Here is a 25,220-nt window from a genome sequence, read left to right as displayed (position 1 = left end):
CTCAGAGAATTGCTTTAATGTTGAGGAAGACTTTGACCGTGGGAGATAAAAGTGTGGTGGACCCATTGTATAAAGCTTTGATCAGACCACATATTGATTTCTGTGCTGAAATCTAGTCACTGGGACTTGAAGGGAATGAAATAATCTCTTGTGAGAGAGTGTGCACTCACACACGTGCAGATGGATAACAAAAATTATATCAGGACTGTGCAGTGTTGATTGTGAGGATAGACTGAGGGCATGCAGACTGCAGAATTTGATGGATAGAAGATAAAGAGAGGGGATATGATTTGAGACATTAAAGCTGATGAGTTATTATCATGTTAACATTGAGATTTTTCATATGGTAGAACGAGGGAAATGAGCAAGGACAAGAGACATCCCTGGAAGTTACAAAACGGAGTGTTGAGTAAAAGGATAGGAAGCTTTTTGCATGGAGAGTGGTAGGAGCATGGAATGCTTTGGCTGAGAACAGTGGATGAGTTTAAGAAGTGGTACAGTAGACTGTAGTGACAAGTGTTGATGACTCTGTGGTGGTAATGAAAATAATAACAGTAATAAGCACAATAAGCATGCTATTTTATATTGATTGGGAAATAGAGGCTTTATGAAACAACTTCAGTAATGTATCATCTAGAAGAGAATATTTATGACTAATGAATGTAAATTACACATCTGTAAGGTGATAAAAAAACATGCAAATTACATCAATCCTCTAAACATGCTGGATTTGTACCGATAGTCTTAATGCATTTCGACAGCTTGAAAAAGAGAACCTAGGGGAAATCCACATGTAAGAACTATGGTGCAGTCCATTTATCTTGTGCACCATGAAGAATGGAGCCATTAAGTTCAGCCTTTTCCTGCTGTAACAATCACCAGTTTTTTATCTAATCAACTTTAACCTCGAAGCTTCATGGGAGTGATGCGAAGATGAACTAAATTAGTTCAAGCCAACTCAAGATGTTCCAGAAAGGGTTGGTCAACAGTTACCTCTGCGGTTCAGGTGTTCTGAAAGTTCTTTTGAAAGGTTAAAAAAGTAAGAAAGAAAATGATAATAGCAATAAAGGTCAAAAGAGATCTGGGTATTTAGTCTTCCTGTAATGCATATAAAAGGAACATGCTGTGCATGGTCTCTGATGTACACACAGCAGCCTCTGTGTACAAATAGCCTAGTTGAAAAGATAATTCATGCCGAAGTGTGTTTGCTTAAACTTGAGTAAAAGATTAAACAATGGAATTTCTTTATATAATACAGTAATGTACTGTTTATGTGACCTTCAAAACAATGATCCTTCAGTTAGCCAACCCATGTATGTCAACCTTATGATAGAATATCATGTGATTGTACTTCACACTGACACTTCAGTGTGTGTGTGTGTGTGTGTGTTTGTGTAATAAAACTTGTGTAATATAATTTCTTGAGTATAATTTATTTAAGTTGATTATTATTACTTGAAATTTTTTCCAAGTAACAAGCTGTTTAATTATTCTTGTTATTACTATGTAAATGTATAACAACTTTGATTTTTATTGCAGGTATTATGGATATTGATACCAAAACAGAAACCAAGATGAATCAAAAAGTTGAAACAAAAAAGTATGTAGAATGGAAATGAAACTTTTTAAATATTTATTAATATTGCAGGCACCGATCAAAACAAACCTTCATAGATACATCAAGTTATGCAGCATCTGTACTCCTTAGGAGCCTGGATGATGAAATATTCTTATTCTCTCTCATAATAGGAGAAAAAAATATTTTAGCCAGCAGAATTGGTTATTATTTGATTTACTGCAGATGTAATATCAATTTGTGCAACATCAAAATTTTCATTCTATTTGTGTTGTTATACCACTTCATTAGCCCACTTTTTTGATTTTATTTTACTTAACTATGAAGATCACGTACCTTATATCAGTATGCTAGGTAGTTTCATTATCATTATGTAAATTCAAAACCTGAATATGCATACAATTGTTTTTATCACAACCCCTCCTATGTTTTGTTCAAAACATGTGCTCTAGAATCCCATCATATGTCGATTTTATAAGCTTACATGCTTATAGTGATAAGCAAAGGGATAAAAGCCAGTCAACATGCTATCATTCCATTGCACTTGCCTGAATTTTCTTGAGAGAGAGAGAAAGAGAGAATCACGAGCAGCAAGTTCACCACAAGCCTGCTAGTTAATTGCAGGCCAGTGGTATTTGTTCTGTGATCATCACCCATCTATGGCCTCTAGCTGTGGAAAATTTTGGGAAAATCTGTGGTCATCCTAGTCATGTCCAGGGCATTTTATCAGGTTTAGCCATTCTTACCAAGTTATGGTCTACTATCCACCAGTTGCAGTAGGATTCACCAATCTCCTCTCGGTCCATTTAAGTTTGTGTCATGGTGGATGGCTTCTGTTCTTCAGATTTTGCCACCAATGCTGGAGTACTATATGGCTCTGTTGTGCCATTTCTTCATCATAAGAGGTTTGATTAATGGACCATGTGCACACTTCATTTTTTTTTTTTTCTACTTTTTGGTGAACATTGCAATGCTTGTAAATTGTTAAAACAAAGACCCTATGTGTGTAGGGTATTTTTTTTTATAGTGGCGAGGAACCTTCCAGTGATGAAGCCCACTCTTACTTACATTATTACTACATCACAAGAAAAAGGAAAAACTTGTAGAGCCATTTGCCATCTATTTCTCAGTAAGATCACCCGAGAGGGGGGGGGAAGACAATTAATGGTCAAAGCTAGATTACTGGGAGGATACCTCTGCATAACCATTTGAATGCAGAGAACTATTGCTTTTGTCCATGTCTAGTCCTCACCTTCTTGTGGCATGCCACGAGAAGGTGAGGACTAGAAGGTACACCAAATTGTATGCTGCTGATGAGGCACACACCTGGATACTGACTGAATGAGGATAAGCTAGCAAATTTTGTATTTAGCTGACCAAATTGTAACTTTTTTTTTTGCTTAAAAGAAACATGATGAAATTTTGTGCTGGCTGGGGCATCACTGAGTTAAACAAGGCCTTGTTTCTCCTCTTTGCTGTTTTTGTAAAGGAACAGCAAACTCTATTAGCTGCTGAAACAAACCCAAATTAGTATCACCAGAATTCAAGACAGGCACCCTCAACAGGAGTATGAATGAAGAAGAAGAAGTGGAACTGCCACACACACAGATACGTGTTACTGAAACAAGAAAACAGCTGAGATTCTTCTAAATGACAAATACACTGGTACCTTGAGATACGAGTGCCCCAACATACGAGTTTTTTGAGATATGAGCCGTCACTAGGTCGATTTTTTGCCTTGAGTTACGAGCCAGAATTTGAGATATGAGCCTGCTTCGGTGATATCACTACCACCATTCTGCTCAGATTCCCGAGTCTTGCGCGTTGTTCAGTTCACATGTTTACCTCACAGCAGAAGCATTTCTGTCGTGTTGAGTTTTAATTTTGTGTTTTTTTTTTGTATGTACAGTTATTTAGCTAATTTTTTTCGTAAAACCATGAGTCCAAAGAAGGTGAGTGTAAAGAACAGTGGTGAGAAAAGGAAAAAGGTAATATCCATGGAATTAAAGCGTGAGATAATAGACAAACATGAGCAAGGCGTAAGAGTAATAGACTTGGCAACGCAGTACGATCGCACTACTTCTACGATATGTACTATTCTGAAGCAGAAGGACTCGATAAAGGTTATCTCCAGCTAAGGGCGTTAAAATTATTTCAAAGCTACACAACTCTGTCCATGAAAAGATGGAGAACCTGCTGATTTTTTGGTTGACAGGGAAGCAGCTTGCAGGCGACACTGTGACAGAGACTATAATTTGCAAGAAGGCACAAGCCATTTACGCAGATTTTCTGCAGCAGACCCGATACTTCAGCACAGGAGGCTTCACAAGAGCAGTTCAAAAGCCAGTCGTGGGTGGTTCGAAAATTTCTGAAAAAGGACCAGCATTCACTCTGTTGTCATTCATGATGAGGCAGCGAGCTCTGATTCTAAGGAAGCCGAGGAATTTGTAAAAACCTTTGCTGAATTGATCGAAGCCAAAGGATAGATCCTCCAACAAGTTTTCAACTGTGATGAGACGGGACTCTTCTGGAAGAAGATGCCAAGCAAAACTTTCATAATGGCAGAAGAAAAGAAGATGCCAGATCACAAGCCCATGAAGGATAGGTTGACTCTCGCACTGTGTGCAAATGCGAGTGGCGACTGCAAGATCGACTAGTCATGCAGCGGTGCTATTTAATGACACTTGCCTAACGAAACATTCTAAAAGGGAGGAAGAAACAAAGCTCCTTGGACAGGTTTCTATTGAAACGCCCTGCGGATGAAAGTGATGAAACCGTGGCAAAAAAGAAAAAAACTAGTGAAGAAGAAAATTAAGTTAAGCAAAAGTGAAGTGAAAGAAAAAATTAATACATACGCTAATCGGCTCTGCCAACATCTGTTTATTTCTATAGATTCTCTTTTACATGTATGTATGTACAGTATTTGGTTTTATTTTGTTTGTATACAATATTTATTCATTATAAATACATTATTATAAAAAATTTGGAGTGGTTTTTTGGGGGCTGGTACGAATTAATCTCATTTTAATTAATTTCAATGGGGAAAATTGATTTGAGATACGAGCATTTTGACTTACGAGCTCAGTCATGGAATGAATTAAACTCGTATCTCAAGGTACCACTGTACAAAATGTTACATTTAGGTCATGATGATCAGGGAAAGGGGAAGCTCTAGTATTCAATACAAGACAAAGAGGATAATTTTTATGAATATAAGTAATATCAAGTGGTTATGCAGGCAAACATCAAAATTGGAAATTGGACAATAATTATTTGGACCTGTGGTCTCACGGACCCAAAAAAGTTTGGAAAAACCTGTGGTTACTATAGCCATTTCCAGGAATTCTTTGAATCAGTAGAGAGGGAAGCTGATGTAAAGAAAAAGTTAGTCCTTGTTAGATATCTGAATAGCAGAGTAGGAAAGGAATACCAGACAGAAGTATTCTGGGAAAATTTCAAGAAAAGAGAAAAACTACTACTACTACTACTACTACTAATATTATTATTATTATTATTGATCTCTATAAAGTGATGACTCATCGTGGGAGGTCTATCTTAGACAACACAAAGCTTGTCATGCGACTCCTTAAACCCATTCACCCATTCACTGTCAACACATTTACTATTCTATCAGTCAATGAATTCCATTGTCCAACCATTCCTCCATGCAGAAAAGCCACTTCTCACCCTCCTACTCACCACCTCCTTTCACAACTTTGAGGCATGGCCTCTTGTCCCTGTTCCTTCCCTTTTGTTATATAAAAAAAATCTCCTTAGTGTCAATCTTGTAAATACCTCTTAACAGTTTCTCAATCATGTCACCACTTTGTCTTGGATTCCAAAAAACTGTAGGTTTCATGCCTCAGTCTGTCCTCATAACTAACATTGTAGAATCCTGATATCATTTCGGTTATCTGCCTCTGAACCCTCTCCAGGGTAAATTTATTTTCTTCAAATCCTCGTAACAGGTCTTGACACAATAGTTCAGATACGGCCTAATCAGGGATTTATACAATGGACTCTTTTATCTCTATTGGTCAAAGTCTGTCTTAGTATTGCAGCAGCAATCCTCTTAGTTGCCTTAACCACCTTTGTAATATGTGCCCTAAATTAAAAATTTTTATTGACATTCATCCCAAGATCCCTTGCCTCATCCACTTCTTCTAGTGAAGAACCATCAATGAAGTATGTGGCCTCCCATCTTTGTATCTCAGATTTCAAGACCTAATGTTTAGCTACATTAAACTGCTATCTCTATTCATCTACCCACCTTTCCACTTTATTAAATCCTCTTGAAGAGCCAGACATCAGCACTATTACCAATACACCTACAAATAACTGAATATCTCTTTGAAACCCAATGATATTATCATTGACATAAAGGTTAAAAAGCAAAGATCCAAGTACTGATGCCTGTGAAACTCCACTTTTGACCTTCCTTTCCCCTCTGATATCTATCAGACAGCTGATTTTCAATGCACTTAACTAATCTGATATCTAATCTTATATGCTGGAATATAAATATCAACTTCTAATGCGGAACCATATCGAATGCCCTTGCAAAATCCACAAAAAATGGCAGTATATGCCTTTCCCTTGTCAACAGCTCTTTTTACTTTATTACAAAAGGCAAGTAAATTACTGAAACAAAAGAACCTTTAACAAATCCATACTGACTTTCACAGATAATATTACCATTATCTGCATGTTATTATTAATGCCAGATCTCCTTGGAGTCGAGACTCATTGCACAAAGTACAAACATTCACACAGGAAGCTCATCAAACTGCTTTAAACTCATTCATCTACTACATTTACCACACCCAGGCAATGCACTCATCATGCAAAGAACCTGCACTTCTTTGCTTCATTCACTTTCTTTATACAATTTCCAGGGATGTTCTTTTGTTCTCTCTCCTCTCATTCTATGGAAAATTTCTTCCACATTAATCTGATAACAACCTCTAACTAACTTGTGTCTCGATAATATCCCCTCTGATCATCCCCCCATTTATGAAGTTTTGCAAATTGCATTCCATTAAATTGTAATCATACCATGAATTCCAAAGACCGTTGCCAGCTTAGTGAATCTTTTCTGGACATTTTCTAATATGTCATTACCATGAAAATCAGGTGACAAAATCTGTCCAGAATAATCCATATGAGACCTGATAAAGGAATACTGAATATGAAGGAATACCATGTGCATAAGGATGATATCCGTTATGAAAATTATAAGCGGCATGCCAGAAGTCACAATTGTTGTATGGAAAGCTAAGTCTGAGTGCAAAAAACTGGCTCTGCAAGCTAAAGATAACCTCAAAGCATTCTATTGATATGCTGCAAATAAAAGAAAGAATGAACATGAAAGAATAACTCTACTAATTGCAGATGGTGTGAGGATGAGAGATGCAGAAGAGGTTGTTCAACTAATGAGTGCCCATTTTGCTACAAGCTATCAATCTGGTATATGCAACATTGAGCTCACTGCTACCTTTCACTCAATGAAGAAACTCAGGTGTATGAGGAGGAGGTATTAGAGCTGTTGCACAAACTGAATAAGAACGCAGCAATAGGCTCTGATGGGATATCGGCATGGATGCTAAAAGTGTTCAGCTGAACTGGCTATTCCTTTGACCAGGCTATATAATTTCAGCCTCAGAACAGGGAAGATTCTGCAGGAATGGAAAGAATGTATGGTAATCCCATTAATATAATGCATAAGGGTAATGCAAAGACCAATGTGTCCAACTATCGATCACTCAGTATCTCAAGAGTGGTGGTGAAGAATTTGCAAAAGTTTGGTTAGGGCTCACATTCAGAAATGAGGTAACATAGGATCTCTACATTGCAATGAACATCATGGGTTTACTAAAGCAAGGTCATGTTTTAGCAGCTTGCTCACATTCTATAATAATGTTACCATTGAGCTGGACAAGTGAAACAGATACACTATGATACTTTTGGATTTTGCTAAGGCTTTGGACAGAATACAGCATGGAAGACTGTTGCATAAATTGGAGAATATGGGATTGGATTATAAAATGCTAGTGTAGATAAGAGGATGGCTATCTGTCAGTCAGCCATCCTATTAGTGTGGATAAGAGGATGGCTGACTGACAGATATTAAAAAATTTGGTAAATGGAGGGATGTGAGTCTGCATGATTTAAGGTAACCTTTGGTATATCACAAGGATTAGTCCTTAGTCCACTGTCATTCAATCTGTACCTTAGTGAGATTGGGAAGGATTTCACATGTGACATATAGCTATTTGCTGATAATGCAAAGAAAGGTGGAATAATCAGAAATGCATCTGATATGCAGTACTTGCAGAATGATTTGAATAGGCTGGAATTGTGGGCATGGGAAAATGGATGTCAGTGTATGTAAAGTCATGCACTTTGGCATGATTAGATATTCATATTATGCTAGAAGAAACTGATCAGGCTAGGGATCTTGGAGTGATAGGATGTTGAAGTTCAGAACCCATGTAGCAAAGATTGGAAATACAACTCATGAGATAATGCAATACTGAAATGAACTTTTACATGTAAAGATAAGGATGCCATTTTCCATCTCTACAAGGCCTTGATAAGTCTCCTCATTTGGACTACTGTGTCTGGTCTCCTGGCTTCCGTTGTGATTCTGATACAGTGGAGAGAGTGCAAAGGAGAGTGTTCAAAAACGATATCAGGATTGTGGAATACTGGTTATGAAGACAGATTGAGAATTTGTAGTCTGTAGACATTAGCAAACAGGAGAAAGAGGGGCTATGATTGAGACTTACAAACTTCTGAAAGGGTCATACAGGATTTCATTTTATGGAGCATGGGGAAAGGATAAAAGGGCATCCTTGGAAGCTGAGAATAAATGCTGCCAAGAATGGAATGAGATCTAGATTTTTTTCTCATTGAGTGGTGTATAATTCGAATGAATTGCTATTGGATATGTGTGCAAGGAGTGTGATTGAATTCAAGAACAAGTATGACAGCTGATGTGTATAGTTTGTGGCCTCCCTTAATCAGTCCCAGACTCCCTGGAGGTCTCTCTATTAATAATAATATTGATGATAGTCAATTGCAGGAAGTTGAGGCCACCAACTTGGGGATAATGGTGGACAGCGAGTTGAAATTCAGAGGGCATATTGCAAAAGTTGGTAAATGTCTCAAAGGACTACTTGGATATTGAAAAACATGCTAAGAAGTACAGACATAGGGAAGTTGTTGTTGTTACATTTGATCTCCATGAAGTTGGATACTCATTGTGGGAGTACATACTATTTCACACAATCCTCATCCAACAGTGTCTTAAAATGATTCTATATGTCTATATTCACAACACACTCAGGCAATGCATTCGACTTATCAACTACTCTCCATGCAAAGAACTTACTCCTCTGCTCACACTCTCTTTCTACAGTTTCCAGCAATCACCTCTTATGCTACCCCCTTCTCCCATTTTATGAAAAATCTTTTCCATATCAACCTGATAACAACCCCTTGACCAGCTTATGTCTCAATCATATCCCCCCCCCTCTCTTACTCCTATTAACAAGACTTTGCAATTAACATTCTCTCAGTCTGTCCTCTTACTCCAGACTATAAACACCACTGACAACCTTTGTGAATCTTCTCTAGATCTTTTCCAACATGTCTTCGTTACCATGAAAACCTGGCAACCAGATCTGTGCACAATAATCTATATGAAGTCTGATCAAGGCCTTATACAATGGCATCATAATCTCTTTATTTCTGCATCTCAGAGTCTTCTGCATTATTGCCATAATTCGATGTGTTGTCTTCACAGTTGTGCAATGTGGCCATTGAATTTCAGGTTCTTGTCCACCATCACTCTTAGATCTCTCATCTCCTCTACTTCCTTTAATGTTCCCCCACCAAGTGTATACTTTGCATCCCATTGTTGCTTACCAAATTTCAAAACTTTTACACTTTGCAACATTGAACTGATAGTTCCACTTACCTGCCCATTCATGCAATATATTCAACTCCACTTGCAAGCCCATAACATCTGCTTGACTCTGCATTGCACTCCCCAATTTTGTATTGTCTGCAAACAGCTGCATATCACTAGCTAAACCCATCCCAATATCATTAATATATAAATTGAACAACAATGGTCCCAAAACTGACCCCTTCAGTACACCACTATTGACCTTCCTCTTATGGGATACTGCACCCCCATATACAACTTTCAGATACTTATCTGACAGCCAGTGACTGATCCAACTCAGAAGTCTGCTATCCAATCCTATCTGTTTCAATTTATTTAATATCTTTTCATGTGAGAACCTATCTAAAGCTTTTTCAAAATCCCAGTTTACTACTGTATATGCATCTCGCCTGTCCAAGGTGTTTGTCATCTTGTTATAGTATATAAGTAAGTTAGTAAAACATGGTCTTCCCTTAACAAACCTATGCTGATTACCACAAAGAATACTGCAGTTATAAACCCAATTCTATATCCTACTTCTCACCAATCTCTAGTATCTTCAACACAACTCCAGATATATAGATTGGGCTATAATTTGAAGCCACAGCCTTTTCACCACCTTTTTTGCAGTGGAACAATTTTATCTCCTTTCCACTCTCTTGGTACCTGTGCTGTTGTAAGACTCTTATTAAACGAGCATGCAAATGCTACTGCCAATTCCATGGAACATTCCACTTAAGATGCATGGTAATATGTCATCAAATCCTATTGCCTTACTAACGTCAGCTTTATTTTTCCTCAAATACCTCCTGCTCTTTTAAAATTAAGCCATCCTCTCCTATGTCCTGTACACTGTAGTTCTTCATGATTCCACCATCATGATCGGTTTCATCATGAAACCGATCATGATGAAACACCCTCATAAATTGATCACTGAATATCTCAACAGTGTCTTCTGCCTCTGTTACCATTCTATGATTTTCATCCATTAACATCAATTTACTATGATCATTCTTTTTTCTACTTGCCACATATTTTAAAAAAAAAACTCTCTGGGGGTTTGTCTTGCCTGATTTGTGAATTTCTGCTTATACTGCACTTTTGTTTTCCTTACTAAGTCACTCTACTGGCTTGTTCTTTATACTCTTCATGTAACTGATTATTACCATTATTTATCTTGTACTGCCTCCAAAGTACCTTCTTTTTCCAGATTTAATGCTTAAGAACCTCATTTATCAATTTTACACCTACATTATTCAGCCTTTTGGCATTCAGAATACATTCACACATTGATGCTGTTATGTATTTCTTTGTCATTTCCATACTTCGGTCTCCCCATACTTCCATCTCCTCATTCATACTTTCTTTTGCTCCCTTATCACTAACTTTCGCTTCTTCATTCTCGTACATTCTACATTCTTAAAGTTAGAAAGAAAGTTAGCTTTTGCTAACTTTCTTTCTAACTTTATTATTCTTCTTTATAAGGCTATGATTCGGCTGCATATTGACTACTGTGCACTGTGATCACCTGTGCTTCTTGGGACCAGGAGGTGGCAGAGAAGATTCAGAAATGAGTGACTAAACAGGTCTGTGGAATGCTGCCTATGAGGATAGGTTGAAGGTTTGTGGATTACAGAGTTTAGTTGATAGGCAGAAAAGAGGAGACATGGTAGAAACTGTTAAGATATTAAAGGGGATTTATAAAAATTGATGCAAAGGAAATTTTTCAATATATTACAAATAGCCATTTGTGAAAGTTGTGTAAGACTGTGGTTAGTAGGGGGTGTGTAGACCAGATTTTTTGCATGGAGAATGGTGAATGAGTGGAATGGATTGCCAGAATTAGTTGTGATTTCCCTGGTAGTGAATGAGTTTAAGGCAAGGTATGATAGGTTTTGTGTGTATAATTGAGTCTCCCACGATGAGTCTCTAGACTCCATGGAGATAGGGTATAATAATTATAATAATTCCAGCGCTGACCATCCCCATGCATACATTGACTACTTCCACCATCCATCTCCTTATACCAGCGCTTCCCAAACTGTGGGCCGCGTCCCCCTTGGGGGCCATAGGTTTTGTTCAGGGGGGCCCGTGAAATAATGAAAACAAATTTAAAATGTTTTAAGACTAAGTAGATTTTTTTATCTTAAAAGAAACGTATTTAATTTTTATTATTTATTATTTCTTTTTTGTAATTTTTTATATTTTAATGGAAAAAATTACACATTCATTGGTTCACAAATTTTGCTTCCTGCATATTTCGGTGCTTAATGAATATTAGTAAATATATGCTTATTCATATAAGTTTCATTTCAAAGGAGAAATCTAAGAATTGCAGTTTCAAATATTTCACCTGATATTGATCTTTTGTGTAGCAGTATTGAAACACATCCATCACATTAAATTGTTATTAAACTTTTTACGTTTTTAATTCTTTTTTATTACTAATCGTTTTACGTTTCATGTGCTTGTACTGCAAATGTACAATAACAATATATCTATCTATATAAACATGAGATAATATGCCATGTCAAATGTGTATGTAAGCTGCTAAAAATGTAATGTTTGCATTTGATTTTTGCAATATTTGCTGTGTATGTTTTTAATAATATATGTCTATATTACGATTTTCTTTTCGAGGGGGGCCGTGAAATATTTTAATTTTTCCAAAGGGGACCCTGACATCCAGAAGTTTAGGAAGCACTGCCTTATACCATAGTTCTCTGTCCATCTTGCATTCCTGTTCTCTCATTGTCATCTCTCACACTAATACCACTATTATTTCCATTTATGTCTACTTTAGTCTCACCAGTTTCTCTCTCCCCTGATCTTTGACATTACCCCTTATTTTCTTTGATCTGTAATTCATATCACTCAGTACACTTCATTCAAGTAATAATCTCTCAATGTGACCCACACCAAATCCATTTAAATGCAACCAGTTACTTATATACAAATCCATCCATCCATCCCTGAAATGCATCTCGCACATTTACAAACTCTATTCCCTTTGCTTCACATAGTTCTGCCTACATGCTATTCACGATTCTTGCACTCCATCTCACCTCATTGCTATCATACTTTGGCAACACATTTGACCACTTTTTCTATCAAACTGTTATATTTCAATATCCTCAATTACCTCCTGATATTCATCCATATATTCTTCTTATGTCCAACTAAATCATTTTTTCCCACAATCACCATTAACTCTTTCTCATGTACTTCTCATATCCAAAGCATTAATTCTGTTATTTCTTCCTCTTGGAAAACAGACATTCTGAAACCTCTCATTTACCACACCTCTAATAATGGAATCTCCATATCTCTATTGTCACTCATTTTCTCTCCTTTATCCTATTTCATTTCTGCCCTTTTGTACCCTTTCATTCCTATCCACCAAATTTCTAATCTCACTGTGCATATTCTTCATATGATTTCTCATTCTGATCAACTTGTTCTTCAGTTCTTACCTCCTGGCAATTACACCACAGTTACCCTTGCATGATGTCATTACCATCATCATCATCATCATCATCAAATTCCTGCCATGCACCCTCAAGGGGTGTACAGGATATGACAGTACTACATGAAAAAATTACATCATTACTAACTTCCTATCTACAATTTTCCTCCAAATCAGTCTGTTACTTGTCAAGACTCCAACATTATCAGATCTTATATTTCTATCGTCTAAGGCACTTTGTACCGTATCAATCCACCTATATCTTGGTCTTCCTCTGGGTCGTTTTCCTGCCAACCTGGCAGAGAACACTTGTTTTGCTAATCTTTCCTCTCCCATTCTTTTTAAGTGACCATACCATCTGAGATTAGCTCTGCTAACGCATTCCTGGATGCTGACAATGTAAGTTCTTTCCTAATATCCTCATTTTTAATATGATATTGCCATTGATGCCATCTGTTCACGCCTCTAATCTTTCTCAGGACTCTCATATCTGCGGTCTCTAGTCTTTGGTCAAGTGTTTTACTTCTGACCCAGCTCTCAGATCCATAAGTTAAAATTGGTTTGAACACAGTCTTGTATACAGCTAATTTAGTGTTCCGACTAATTTCTTTCTTATTCCATATGAATTTATTCAATTGACTTCCCATGATACCAGCTTTGCTGATTCTGTTGTCTATTTCTATATTTAGTTTACCATCTTCAGTAAAAATTGTGCCTAAGTAGCTGAAATGTTTTACTTGTTCCACAGGTTCTCCATTCACAACACAGTTGACATTTTCAATGATTCTGCCTATTTTCATTGTCTTTGTCTTTTTATTGCTGACCTTCATACCGTATCTATTACAACAGCTATTCAATTTAGTCAGAGAATCTTGCAGACTTGTAGCGGATTTATTTAGAAGTATAACATCATCCGCATAAAGCAAAGAGCTGACATTAACATCTCCAATTTTGATATCAGGTTTAATACCACATTCCTTCATAATGTGATCCATATAGATAATGAATAACAGAAGGGATAATGTACATCCTTGTCTCACACCAGATTTAACAGTAAACCATCTTCCTGTACTTCCTTCAATTCTAACTGCTGACTCACAACTCAAATAAAGACTAAGTATTGCTTGATATAATGCCCCATCGACACCATATAACTGCAGCGTATTGAATAGCTTCTCTCTTGGCACCTTGTCATATGCCTTTTCCAAATCGACAAAACTTAAATACAGATCTTTGTTATATTCCCATGCTTTCTCGACTATTTGTCGTAAAGTGAAGATCTGATCCTGACAGCCTCTATTTGGCCTGAATCCAGCTTGTTCTTCACCAAGCTTTTCTTCCACAATTCTTCTCAACCGTTTCTCAAGTATACTTGCATAGATCTTGCCAGGAACACTCAGTAGGGAAATACCTCTGTAATTTTCACATTCAGTTTTATTTCCCTTTTTATATATGGGTACTATGAGAGCTCTACTCCAATCATCGGGAATTCGTCCCTCTGTCCAGGCTTTCTGAACTATGCAGTGCAGCCACTGTAAGACTCTTATACCACCATACTTCAGCATTTCTGGTCGAATATCATCTACTCCTGCTGCCTTTCCACATTTCAAGCCTTTGATGGCTTTTTCTACTTCAAGTATGGATATGTATTCCTGACTGCATGCCTGGTCAGTGTTTTTTATCACTGTGCTATCATCACTGCTTGTTTCATTTAGCAGTTTTTCAAAGTAATTACTCCATACTTCAAGGATATCTTTTTCTCCTGTTTTCATTTCACCTTTATCATCTCTAATTCCTTTTACAGCACTCTTTCCTCCATTCCTAAGCTTCTTCAACAACCTCCAGAATATTTTGCCACCTTCTTGATATTTATTTTCTATATTCTTGCCAAAGTCCTCCCATGACTTTTGTTTAGCTAGTTTTACACACTGTTTAGCTTTCTTACATTTGTCTCTGTATTCTGTAAGAGTAAAAGCTGACTTATTTGCCAGGAGCTTTTGATATGCTTTCTTCTTTTCCTTCACTGCCTCTTTAACTTCCTGTGTCCACCAGGGAGTTCTGATTTTTTTATCTTTGCACACAACCTCACCACATGCCTCTCTGGCAGAATCAATCAATGTTTCCTTCAGAGTTTGCCACTGAATCTCCAAGGTTTGATTCCTGTTCTCAAACTCTTTCATTTTCTTTTCAATAATATTTCTGTATTTTAGTCTACAGTTTACATCTGAGAGCTGCTCAACTTTTATTCGCTTTAAAACTTTCTTACATGTTATTCTTTTCAATATGAAATTCAATTTTATCCTGCTCAAGACTAAATAGTGATCACTTCCAATTTCAAATCCTCTGTACACTCTGGTGTCCTGCACCAGGGAGAAAACATCACTATCAACAATAACATAGTCAATGAGACTTTTCTTATTCCTAGCCTCTTCTCTCCATGTGAATTTGTGCACATTTTTATGTTGGAACATGGTGTTAGTAATAACCAGTCCATGTCCTGAGCAGAAATCCAACAGATATTTGCCATTATTATTAGCTTTTCTCTTTTCTCCAAATTTTCCCAAAATATTTTTGTATGTCTCACAATCATTTCCTACTCTACTATTTAGATCCCCAACAAGGACCAACTTTTCCTTTTTCATTGTGTCAGTTGCTTTTTCTAAAGCCTCAAAAAATTCCTCCACTTCTACCTTAGTAGAACCTTCTGTGGGACCATAGGCACAAATAAGTCTCATTGTCCAGTTCCCCATTCTCATATTTGCCCACATTACTCTACTCGAGACTGACTGCCATTCAAGAAGATTAGCCTCGTATTTTGTGTTGAATACTATGGCTACTCCTTCTTTTCCTTGATTGTTATTGCCTGAATATAACATTTTGTATTTATTGCTCAGAAAGATCTCACCAGTTTTGGTCTTTTTTGTTTCAGTCACCCCTATTATGTCGATCTGGTACTTATCTAATTCCTCAGCTAGCTCCATTTCTTTGCCATTCAGGCTTCTTACGTTGATAGTACCGATCTTTAACTCTGGTGATGTTGAGTTGGGGTTTGTTTTCAGATTTGTTCCAGTAGCTGACTTTTCGCTGTTCGCCCTGGTTCCCTGGCGAAAACAACGGGGGCCTTGTTTAACCGGGCGACGCCCCAGCCGGCATGAAATTTTGTCATGTTGTACCATCATTTTTTATTTTGGTTTAACCAATAAGAATACAATTTGGTCGGCTAATTCCCAAATTGCCAGCCCATCCTCGTTCGTTCAGTATCAAAGTAGATACCCAACAGGGTGCACCACGAGAAGGTGAGAATTGGACATTAGGTCAGAAGCCCTGGTCTGTTCTCCGCATTCCTTTAAAGGCTATGTGGAGGTCTCCTCTCAGTTATACAGCTTTGACCCTTAAGCACCCCGATGTCATATTCAAAATCTGGGAGACTGCACCTGGCTGTTCAGTCATTTGTGCATACACAGTCATTTATCCCAAGGGGTGGTATTTGTGCACAGTCATTCCTGTACTCACTCATTTGTCCCAGGAATTGCTAGACACATGCTGATTACACTCTCCTCGCAATAATCTCGTTTCCCTGTTATTGCACTTCCAACTTCAAACTGACAATACTTTCTCAAAACATATAACTCCAAAACCATTCAAACGAGTATCATATGCAAGTCCTTTCATCCTTTAAATTTATCCCATATATAAACTGCACACCATTCCTTCTACACAATCTTCTTATTAACAATCATGGTCCTTTTCTCATTTCTGTTCTGTAATATTGATGCTGCTGACTTATAATCTTTACTTTCTCACTCTTCATTTTCATTTCTTTCAACAACTGTTTCATATCCTCTCTCATTACTTATTTTTTACCTTTCAAATCATTTATGGCTGCCAAGATAATTAACTTTTTCACTTTGGAGATGCCCCACCACATGAAACTTGATTGCTTTCAGATGTGCTTGAGTATAATACAGCCATTGCCAGAGCTTAAGACTCCTAGATCCAGTTTATATCTTCTTTCTTCTGTCCCACACTGCTGTGGTATTGGCTGACAAACTGGAAAAATGAAGGACAGAGATACCACCCATCCACTTTTGATCCTGGAAGGACTGTTGAATAATAATAATGAAATTAGTTTTAGTCATTCATTATGGAAGATATTGAAGCCTCTAATGATTGTGTGCTAAAGGGTTTGTCAAATGAAAAAGAGAAATGGAGAATATTGTTGCCAGTATAGTAATTGATAGGAGTTGAGGTCTATGTGAAAATGTCATTTATGTACGTGAGGGAGAGATCAGGTGAAAGTATGAATTCCTAGAATTAGTGGGAAACCTTTCTTCTAATTTCTTTGTTTCTTTCTTTGTGATGTGATGTGACTAGGGGAAGGCATATATGAGCATTTTTTGATAAAGTGGTATATATGTTTGTGGGTTGGGGGGGGGGGGATATTTTGCCTTGTCATCAGTGCAGGAGTTAATGGAGAAGAATGCCAGTAGGTTAGCCTTGTCTTTAGATGATGTTACAAGCATCATCTGATTGGAGAGAGAGAGAGAGAGAGAGAGAGAGAGAGAGAGAGAGAGAGAGAGAGATGGAAACATGAATGGGCAAAAGTGTGTACACTGGTTTTGCTGAAGAAAGACAAAGCTTGAATGCTGTTTGAACAGGAGGCAGGTTTTCTGCATTTAGTTCTTTCAAAATCATATTTGGATTTATTAATTTTTTTTTCTCGACTGTTGCGAACTACAGTGTAGGCTAGCGTGAAACTAGAGTTTTACTCTCAGGACACTTGATATACTGAATTTTTTACTTGGGCTGCCTTGCCATATTTTTTAGAGGTCATTCCATTTGGTATCTTATTAATATAAGACCATGAGAATGGTTGGGTGAACATTGTTCTGTTGCAAAATTTCTGAACCCAAGTGGTTGCAATTGCTCCACTCTTCTGCAGATATTGGAAGAGTTTGCAGAAGTTATTATTTATTATAGTAACCTTGATGGACTAGGAGACTCATCATAGGAGGTCTACTCAATTAGCAACATGTCAATCATATTGAGCTTTCAAATTATTTACACTCCCTGCATTCACAATGCACTCTGACAATGTATTCCACTCACCAATAGCTCGCTTTGTAAAAAAAAAAAAAAAAAAAAAAATCTACTCCTCACACCCTTATATATCACATCTTTATACAACTTTCAGGGATTTCCCCCCCTTCTTCTCATCTTACTTTATAATTCTAATACAGATTCTGTGTTAATTTGGTAAAATCTCTTAGCCAACTTTAAAGTCTATCATATTTCTTCATTTCCTCTTATCCACCAAACTCCGTAATCCATATTACCTCAACTGCTCTACATACCCAAACTCCAGAGTTCTGATATCACTTTGGTCATTCATCTTTGGATCCTCTCTAGTGTTCCCACATCACAATGAAAACTAGGTGACCAAATTTGAGCACAAGTAGTTCTTGTGTTGAGTGACCGATGCTTTATATAGAGGCATCGCCATCCAAAGCTACAGAAATATAAATTAAATGTGGTGATAGTGGATAAGGATCTGAAATTTAGGGGACACATAGCCAAAATTGTGAAGACAACACAAAGGCTTCTAGGAATGATGTGGAGGACACTGACTTGTAGAAGTAGGGAGATTCTTGTTCCATTGTATAAGGCCTTGATTAGGCCACACATGGACTATTGTGCCCGGATTTGGTCACCTGTTTTCAGAAGGACGAAAAGATGTTGGAAAGGGTCCAGAGGCAACTGACTAAGGTAGTTTTCTAACTTTTGGAGTGTCGAATATGAGGAAAGATTGAAAAGATGCAATTTGCAGAGTCTGGTAGACAGGAGGAAGAGGGTAGATATGATGGAGACCTACAAGTTAGTAAGGGGTTGTTATAAGATCAATGTTGGAGAGGTTCTACAGAAAATAGTGGGAGATTAGGGGAGTGAGAAGCAGGTTTTTTTCATGCAGGGTTGTGAATGATTGGAATGCCTTGCCTGAGAGTGTGGTGTCTGCAGAGAATTTGAGTGTGTTTAAAGCAGAGTATGATGAGCTGTGTGTATGATAAAAGGACCTACCAACTGAGTCTTTGACTCCATGGGGTCTTGGATAATAATAATAATAATAAAATGTATGAGCTACAAAGAAATTTTACTTGCCCATGGTATCGAGTCTGCTTTACATAAATATTGTTATATATGATATTTTGTCATTATGACACTGTCATAATGACAAAACAAAGTAACACATTCTGGGAGTCGTGGCAGTCTCTTGTGATCCATCTGCTAGGATGCTTTGGTGGTGGATAGTTTGAGAACTTTTTGGAGAGAAGTTTGGAGTTGTTTCCCAATTCTCCTATGTTGATCAGATGTCCGCACTAAGCACGGCATCGATAATGATGACTTTGAGGGAGCTCAGAGAGCCATCTAGTTGCCTAATAAGAATCGAATCGACCCAGGGCAGAAGATTTTGAATGACACAAAGCTTACGTGTCGTGCAGTAGTGGGATCGCATCTGTGAATGGGAATAGCTAGGACAACATAACCAAACCCAGTTCTTTTATAGGACAGGATAGCTTAATTGTGAGTGAGCAGGAGGTATTTGAGAAAATAAACGACCTTAATATCGACAAGGTGATAGGATTTGGTGATGTATTACCATGTGTCTTAAGGGAATGTTTTGAGCAATTGGCAGTAGCATTGGCATGCTTGTTCAATAAGAGTCTTACAACAACACAGGTTCCAAGAGAGTGGAAAAAAAGGTAAAATTGTTCCACTGCATAAAGGGAGTGATAAGGCTGTGGCTTTAAATTATAGGTCAATCTGTATATCTGGACTTGTTATGAAGGTACTAGAGAGATTAGTGAGAAGTAGGATAGAGAATTGGATTGAAAACAGCAGTTTTTTTTGTGGTTATCAGCATATGTTTGTTAAGGGAAGATCACATTTCACTAACTTACTTATGTACTATAACAAGGTGACAAATACCTTGGGATGGGGGGGGGGGGCATGCATATACAGTTGTGTACTTGGATTTTGCAAAAGCTTTTGATAGACTGCCGCACATGACAAACTATTAAATAAATTGAAACAGATGGGATTGAGTAACAGACTCCTGAGTGGGATCAGTGACTAGCTGTCAGATAGGTATCAGAAAGTTGTATATGGGTGTGTGGTATCTCGTAAGAGGTAAGTCTCTAGTGGTGTACTGTAGGGGTAAGTTTTGGGACCATTGTTGTTTGATTTGTATATTAATGATAACTAGTGATATGCAGCTGTTTGCATATCAATTGGGAGAGCAATTGGGAGCAATTTCCAAAATTGGGAGAGCAATGCAGAGTCAAGCTGAAGTTATGTCATTGCAGGAAAACTTGCATGAATTGGCAGGTAAGTGGAACTGTCAGTTCAGTGTTGCAAAGTGTAAGGTTTTGAGATTTGTCAAGCAATGATAGGATGTGAATCCTTTCCTTTAGTGTTACATCGTGATCAGCATTCATTTCAAACAAATTATGGAGACTACAACCGTGTTAGAATTATTTCTAATTGTCATTATAAATTTGTAGAAATTTGTGGTAATCATTTCTAACATGGTTGTAGTCTCCATAATTTGTCTGAAATTGTCTGAAAAGTATACACTTGGTGGGGGAACTTTAAAGGAAGTGGAGGAGAGGGTGTTTAATGGTCAAAGCTATATAACAGAGAGGAGACCTCCACATAGCCTTCAAAGAAATGCAGAGAACCGACCAGAGCTTCTGACCTAATGTTCAATCCTCACCTTCTCGTGGTGCACCCTATTAGATATCTACCTGGATACTAAATGGACGAGGACGGGCTGGCTATTTGGGATTTAGCCGACCAAATTATATTCTTATTGGCTTAAATCAAAATTTCAAATGATGGTATAACATGACAGAATTTCATACCTGCTTGGGCGTCACCTGGTTAAACAAGGGTCCCCTTTGTTTAACCAGGGAACCAGGTCAAACAGCGATAAATCAGCTACTGGAACAAATCCTAAAACTTATCCCAATTCAACATCACCAGAGTTCAAGATCGGTACTATCAAAATAAGAAGCCTGAATGGCAAAGAAATGGAGTTAACTGAGGAATTGGATAAGTACACTTATCCAATTCCAGATCGAAATAACATGGGTGACCGAAACAAAGAAGACAAAAACTGGTGAGATCTTTCTGAGCAATAAATACAAAATGTTATATTCAGGCAATGACAATCAAGGGAAAAAAGGAGTAGCCATAGTAATCAACACTAAATAAGGCTAATCTTCTTGAATGGCAGGCAGTCTCAAGTAGAATGATGTGGGCAAATATGAGAATGGGGAACTGGACAATGAGACTTATTTGTGCCTATGGTCCCACAGAAGGTTCTACTAAGGTAGAAATGGAGGCCTTTTTTTAGACTTTAGAGAAAACAACCGACACAATGAAAAAGGAAAAGTTGGTCCTTGTTGGGGATTTAAATAGCAGAGTAGGAAATGCTTGTCAGACATACAAAAATATTTGGGCAAAATTTGGAGAAAAGAGTAAAGCTAATAATAATGGCAAATACCTGTTGGATTTCTTCTCAGGACATGGACTGGTTATTACTAACATAGTGTTCCAGCATAAAAATGTGCACAAATTCACATGGAGAGAAGAGGGAATGAATAAGAAAAGTCTCATTGACTGTGTTATTGTTGATAGTGATGTTTTCCCAGTGGTTCGGGACACCAGAGTGTACAGGGGATTTAAAATTGGAAGAGATCACCATTTAGTCTTGAGCAGGATAAAATCGAATTTCATATTGAAAAGAAGAACACGTAAAAAAGTTTTAAAGAGAATACAAGTTGAGCAGCTCTCAGATGTGAACTGTAGACTAAAATACACAAATATTATTCAAGAAAAAATGAGAGTTTGAGAGCAGGAACCAAACCTTGGAGATTCAGTCGCAAGCCCTGAATAAAAACACTGATTGATTCAGCCAGAGAGGTGTGGTGAGGTTGTCTGCAAGGATGGAAAAATCAGAACTCCATGGTGGACACAAGAAGTTAAAGAGGCAGTGAAGGAAAAGATGAAAGCATATCAAAAGTTCCTGGCAAATAAGTCAGCTTGTGCTCTTATAGAATACAGAGACAAATGTAAGAAAGCTAAACACTGTGTAAAACTGGCTAAACACAAGTCAAAACAGCGAGAGTAAAAACAAAGTTTTTACTCTTGTGGTAAAATTCTATACAAATTTCTGCAATCGCTTTTATATAGGTTTTAAATCATCTAGAAATCAGAAATTGTAAAGTTTTAAAACTAATGATTCTACTGTTAAGTTGTATAAAACGATGTATATTGAAAATCTATGTGTAACGAAAAATAAGGGATTTGCCCAGATTATGTTTGTAAGTTCGAAAGGTCATGAAATGTAGTTTGCCTCCAAAACTGAAGGTAGCCCTAGTGATGTCATCATATTCGCAGAAGATCTAGGAAGTTACAGGTAAAGAACAAAGAATAAACAGAGCTATAAAAGGGCTCTAGGCTCTTGGAGCTCTCTCTTTCTCTCTCTGTTTTGCTCGTGTTGAGACCTTGACCCCATTCGTGGGGGGGGGAGATCCAGGAGAGGCCATTACATTCCAACGTATTTCCAGCAGCTGCCGAACGTGTGGAGTTCGTGCATCCATGGTGGTTCCAGTTTACTGATGGAGAATCCATCTACACTGTCTCGGGAAAACTGCCACAGCAGAACTGCCAAGAGCTGTCCAGATTATAGCCAGCGCCCTGGAAGAAAGGCAAAGTGTAGCAGAAGTTTCATCCAAGTTGTTAGGACTGTGTATGAAACACAAATGTGAGTAAGCTCTGCTCTGTTAATGTTGAAGTAGTTGTACTTGAGAATTGTATGTATCTTTACTGAAGTTAGATATGTTCAAACTTAATCTCTCATTCTGTATATATAATTTAGAATGGTGAAGTCGTAAAACAAATAAATATTTCTAAATTATTCAGAGTTGGTAACTTGTAGTGGAAGTCAAAAACCAAGGGTCTTTCACTAACAGAACAAACATAGGTAAGAATAGAAGGGATTAATTGCAGGGCGGATCTAAGATAAGCAGATTATTGTTAAGTTGAATAGAGGGAAGATTTGAGGTTGGGCATAAAGTGCGCACGTATATGAGAACTGAATAGAACTTAAAGGAAAATTTTTTTGTGGACAAGAAATTAAGCAATATTAAACTAGGTAGAATATAAAATATACAATGTCACAAGTAGACAAACATTTTGCATGGCCATCTGGAGGTCCCAATTTGAATTTGTTGGAGTTCAAATTGTGGTCAGCACTTGAGAGAGTAGCTTGCAAGAATACTCCAGCAAAATGATACTCCAGCATCACCAGCCTGAAGATGGATTTGGAGCATTTGATATATAGCCTCTCAGACTTCAGGCATGCATGAAGGCAAAAGGGGAACATTTTGATTGAGTGCTGCTATATGTGCATTATACATGTGGTTTGTATGTGCTGAAAACTGTAAATGATTTACTGACAGATTAAAGGTTTATGCGCTGTTAAAGTTGTAACAGTGTTTATGGCTAGACTAGATATGTAGAAATATCTGCTTCTGTTATCCATCATCTACTCTTCTCACATAGGATCCCTCTCCCAACATTTCCTTTTTTGTCTCGTGCCTCCCTTCCCCTTCCCCACTCACTTCTTCATTCACCTGTCATGTTTACTATTTAGAATGGTTATGTATCTAAACTTGAACCATTTATCCTGAAGATTTATACTATCCACTGTATAACAGTTTACTTTAAAAATGGGGAGATATGCTTTTTGTTCGGATCTCCTGCATGATTACAAAGTAGGAGATCCAAAGATGAAGAACTTAAGTCTCCATTTATTAACTAGATAGGGATGTAAGTTCTTGATCTTTGAAGTGCACACTCACACGTACAGGCATGCAGACACATATCTATGCTCAGTTCCATCTTCATCTTTGTTAAACATTTGAAATTACCCTGCTGCTTTATGAAATACAATACAAACCCCATTTTCTTGTCTAATTGATTTCACTGAATTCTTCATTAAGAAGGCTAGAAAAAACTACAGGGCTCCTCTACTGTCATCCTGTCAAGAGGAAGTTAATTGCATGTATATCATATATCTAATCCTTATGTTAAAAATAAATCTGAATTTATTACAAAGATATTTAGGCTTCTATTCAAGTAGCTTTACATCTTGGCTGTAGGATTTCTTGGTTTAGCAAAGGGCAGGCTGCTCCCGTTAGTTTTCCATGGTGTTTATCAGATCCAGTGCTGCTATGATTTTCATCCTACTCTGGCCAGTCTGGAAGATCCACTGCTACTTGTGAAAAATATAAAATTTGCATCAAGTACTCTGAAACCAGTCTGTACATGCAGAATGTGCTATCTCCTTAGAGAACAATTTTTGGAAAACGAACAAATTCTGCATAAGATCAATTTCTTAAGAAAGCTTGTTCACAAATAGCAGAGGGATACTGTAACATTGTCCCATTCTTAATAAATCTGGTAGACTATGTTTATTCCTTTTGTGGAAAATAGTGCTTCTTAACACCTGCTTATGTGAGTTCATTTGTTTTTTAATATTACATTCACCAGAATGTTAGTATTATCTGACTGTTGTTGCTTTACTCTCTCATAATTTCATATAGCATTGCATGAATCTTTCATATATACTTGTAAGTTCTTGATGTAAGTATTCCAGTGATGTCATACAAAGATACTTATGAAACAGGAGAATTTTTTTTTTCAAAATTTTTTTTTTCATGAAAGTTATCTACTCATTTATTATTTCTTAATGTCTGTCTGCTTATATTTTGATTAGTATGCAGAAGAATGGTGGTAGAAGAAGATAACATAAGTTTTTATTATTTAGATATTTAGTATACTTAAATATGTTTTATACTTAGTTAACTTATATAGTTATACCTATAGTTATACTCACTTATACTTATTTAGCGTTTAGTTGTAATAGTTCCTCGACACTGTTTTGAATAATGGCGGCAGCTAAAATTGGCATATCACCATAAATTTGCATAAATTGGTATAGCTTAAGGGTCAAAGCTGTATAACTGAGAGGAGACCTCCACATAGCCTTTAAAGGAATGCGGAGAACCGACCAGGGCTTACGACCTAATGCCCAATCCTCACCTTCTCGTGGTGCACCCTGTTGGGTATCTACTTTGATACTGAACGAACGAGGATGGGCT

At 37.3% G+C, this 25,220-nt stretch overlaps 1 protein-coding gene and 1 non-coding gene across 4 annotated transcripts in view; both read left to right on the top strand.

Moving 5' to 3' along the window:
• Positions 1-1,549: 1,549 nt before the first annotated feature.
• Positions 1,550-25,220, top strand: part of LOC150102874 (ATP-binding cassette sub-family C member 5-like) — a 1,133,802-nt gene continuing 1,110,131 nt past the window's right edge. For all 3 annotated transcript variants that reach the window (XM_090397917.1, XM_090397915.1, XM_090397916.1), the window contains exon 1: positions 1,550-1,600. In XM_090397917.1, coding sequence (XP_090254043.1) covers positions 1,575-1,600 — 26 coding nt within the window. In that variant the 5' untranslated portion in view covers positions 1,550-1,574. The remainder of the gene's footprint in view (positions 1,601-25,220) is intronic.
• Positions 19,241-19,550, top strand: LOC150102876 (signal recognition particle RNA). The gene has a single exon (XR_016548886.1).

Source organism: Typopeltis vanoorti, chromosome 9 (assembly GCF_054136105.1).
Source record: "Typopeltis vanoorti isolate ZY-2024b chromosome 9, IOZ_Tvanoo_1.0, whole genome shotgun sequence".
NCBI lineage: Eukaryota > Metazoa > Arthropoda > Arachnida > Uropygi > Thelyphonidae > Typopeltis > Typopeltis vanoorti.
The sequence above is the reverse complement of the archived record's forward strand: the minus strand, read 5'-3'. Positions and strand labels throughout refer to the sequence as shown.